Source organism: Carlito syrichta, unplaced genomic scaffold (assembly GCF_000164805.1).
Source record: "Carlito syrichta isolate Samal-C Ts95f unplaced genomic scaffold, Tarsius_syrichta-2.0.1 Scaffold308868, whole genome shotgun sequence".
In the NCBI taxonomy this organism is placed as follows: Eukaryota; Metazoa; Chordata; class Mammalia; order Primates; family Tarsiidae; genus Carlito; species Carlito syrichta.
Genome location: NW_007252964.1, coordinates 1 through 2,104, shown reverse-complemented (window position 1 = coordinate 2,104; position 2,104 = coordinate 1). Strand labels below are relative to the sequence as shown.

Genomic DNA, 2,104 nt, shown 5'->3' with positions numbered 1-2,104 from the left:
CTGGAGGACGAGCAGAAGCTTCAGGCCAGGCTGCAGGCGGCCCTGGTCCAGGCCGCCTCCTTCCTGGAGGACGTTCTCCAGGCGAGCGGGGAGGGAGGGCGCCGGCGGCGGGCCCACCCCGGGGCAGCTGCTCGCAGGGCACAGGGCCGCCAGCAGCCCCGAGGCCCCTTCCCCCACGAGACTCCGGGAAGTCTGTCCTTTTCTGACTCGGGACTTCAGCGGCCCCTCCAAAGACTCCTTCTGTGAGGCTCCAGAAGGCCTCAGGCCTCAGTCTTCCCAGCTGGAGAACGGTCTTGCACCACAGCCAGGAGACCCTTTGCAGAAACAGGCCCAGGGGTTGGAGCTCCCCAGGGCGGGTGGGCACCAGCTGCCATGAGCCTGGTCCCGCCCGCCCCCAACAGATGCAAGCAGATGAAGAGGACGGTGGATTCGATGTGACCTTCCAGCTGCGGCACAAGGAGAGGCTGCAGCGCCTGCTGGCCATGCTGCGCTCTGCTGTGGCCCTGAGACCCCAGAGGGCCGTGCGTCCCTGCTGGAAGCCGCGGTCCTGTGGCCCGCCCAAGCAGGGGTGAGCAGGTGGCCTCAGAGGCCACAGGGGTGGGACCGGGCCAGTGGCTGTCCTCAGCTGACCCCGAGGCAGAAACCCGCTCTCTGAAGTCTGACCTCAGCTCCTCCCCACAGCCAGCCCGGAGTCCAGCTGCCCAAGGCAGGGTCTCTGCTGCAGCAGCTGTCTGACATCACAGCCCGCCCGCCCGGGGATCTAGTCCTGGCGCCTCAACGCGCCCACGTCCCAGCCAACCCCCAGGACCTCAGACTGCTCTCACACACCACCCGTGTGGGGACCTTCCGGGCATACAGCAACCCTGAGGTGAAGGGGCCAGGGGCCCCAGAGACAAGGGTGCAGCAGGCCCCATGAAAGGTGTGGCCTTGGGGGTGTGGCTGGACCTCTCTGAGCCTTCCATCTGGAAAACAGGCTGAAGAAAGGTGTGGTCAGGCTTTGGGGGCTAAGGCACGCCCACGCATCCCCTGGAGGGGGGTTCATGGACACCACTGTCCCTCCCCACCGGCAGGGGAAGGGTGGGAGCTCCAAGGAGCCCTCGGCTTCCAAGCAGGCATCTTTAATCTCACAGATTCACAGCTGCCATTCCCCAAAGCTCAAAAAGTTCAGTCTTCCTGAAGTTCCCCGACGTCCCAAGTAGGCCCGGAGAGAAGGCCGACCCCGACGCCAGAAGCGGACCAGCCCGGCTGCACTGCCCTGTGCCCCTTTTGAGCCACAGTTGGCCCGGAGCGGCCCAGAGGAGAGTTATGTATAAAAAGTGGATACCGAGGCTGGCGTGGCAGCTCTGTGGCTGTGGCCGGGTGTGGGCGGGCAGCCGTGGCCATTGGAGTCAGGGGTTTGACAGGAGCCCCTGGCTCCGCTCGCGGATGTGGTCCAGGAGCAGGTCAGTGGCCTGGTCCAGCAGCAGAGGCAGCTGTTCCAGCTCGGCGGGGCAGAAGCAGCCCAGCACGTGGCTCTGGACCGCCTCGGGACTGACTGGGCGCCCGATGCCCACCCGTAGCCTTGGCATTGCCTGTGGGAACAGGAGGGCCAGGGAGCCTTGGTGAGGCATTGGGGGACCCCCATGGCCCACCCTGCCCGTGCAGGACAGAGGGGCAGACTCACACTGGAGTTGAGGCAGCTGATGCAGGAACGGACTCCGTTGTGGCCCCTTCAAGGGATAGAGGGGGCCAGTCACAGCTTTGCAGGGTCAGCACTCTCCACCCCTGCCTGCCCAGGCTGGGTCGCAGTGGCCCGTCCCCCGCAGAGACGGGGTCAGCAGCCCTCCTCCACCCTCCTGGCAGGCAGGATCCCTGCCCCACCCTGCCAGCTCAGGGCCTCACCTGGCACTGCCCCCCAGCTTCGGAGCCAGTTTCCCCAGAGGCTTGTCCAGTTCGTCATGCACTAGGTAGACGTCCTCGGCAGCCAGCCCAAACAGCTCCGCTTGGCACCGGGAAAGGGGGGCCCTGGTTACCCCGATCCGCCCAGAGGGACGCTGGCCCGACTCCCATAGGGAGGGACGCAACCACACTTCGCATGTTTTTTAAAAAGCAAGCCCCCCACAAG

The 2,104-nt window shown here is 66.0% G+C and overlaps 2 protein-coding genes across 2 annotated transcripts in view; one reads left to right on the top strand and one right to left on the bottom strand.

The window, feature by feature from the left end:
• The window catches only part of CFAP157 (cilia and flagella associated protein 157), a 6,197-nt gene extending 4,998 nt beyond the window's left edge, over positions 1-1,199 (top strand). Inside the window, exons 5-8 of the mRNA XM_021716665.1 lie at positions 7-81; positions 402-568; positions 682-898; positions 1,155-1,199. Coding sequence (XP_021572340.1) covers positions 7-81; positions 402-568; positions 682-898; positions 1,155-1,199 — 504 coding nt within the window. The remainder of the gene's footprint in view (positions 1-6; positions 82-401; positions 569-681; positions 899-1,154) is intronic.
• A 189-nt stretch (positions 1,200-1,388) lies between these two features.
• On the bottom strand, positions 1,389-2,004 carry PTRH1 (peptidyl-tRNA hydrolase 1 homolog; the record flags this gene model as incomplete). Its single annotated transcript, XM_008066238.1, has 3 exons — positions 1,389-1,571; positions 1,664-1,709; positions 1,882-2,004. Coding segments are annotated over 3 exons (352 nt in total), but the record flags the coding sequence as incomplete, so codon positions are not given.
• Between the last annotated feature and the right edge of the window lie 100 nt (positions 2,005-2,104).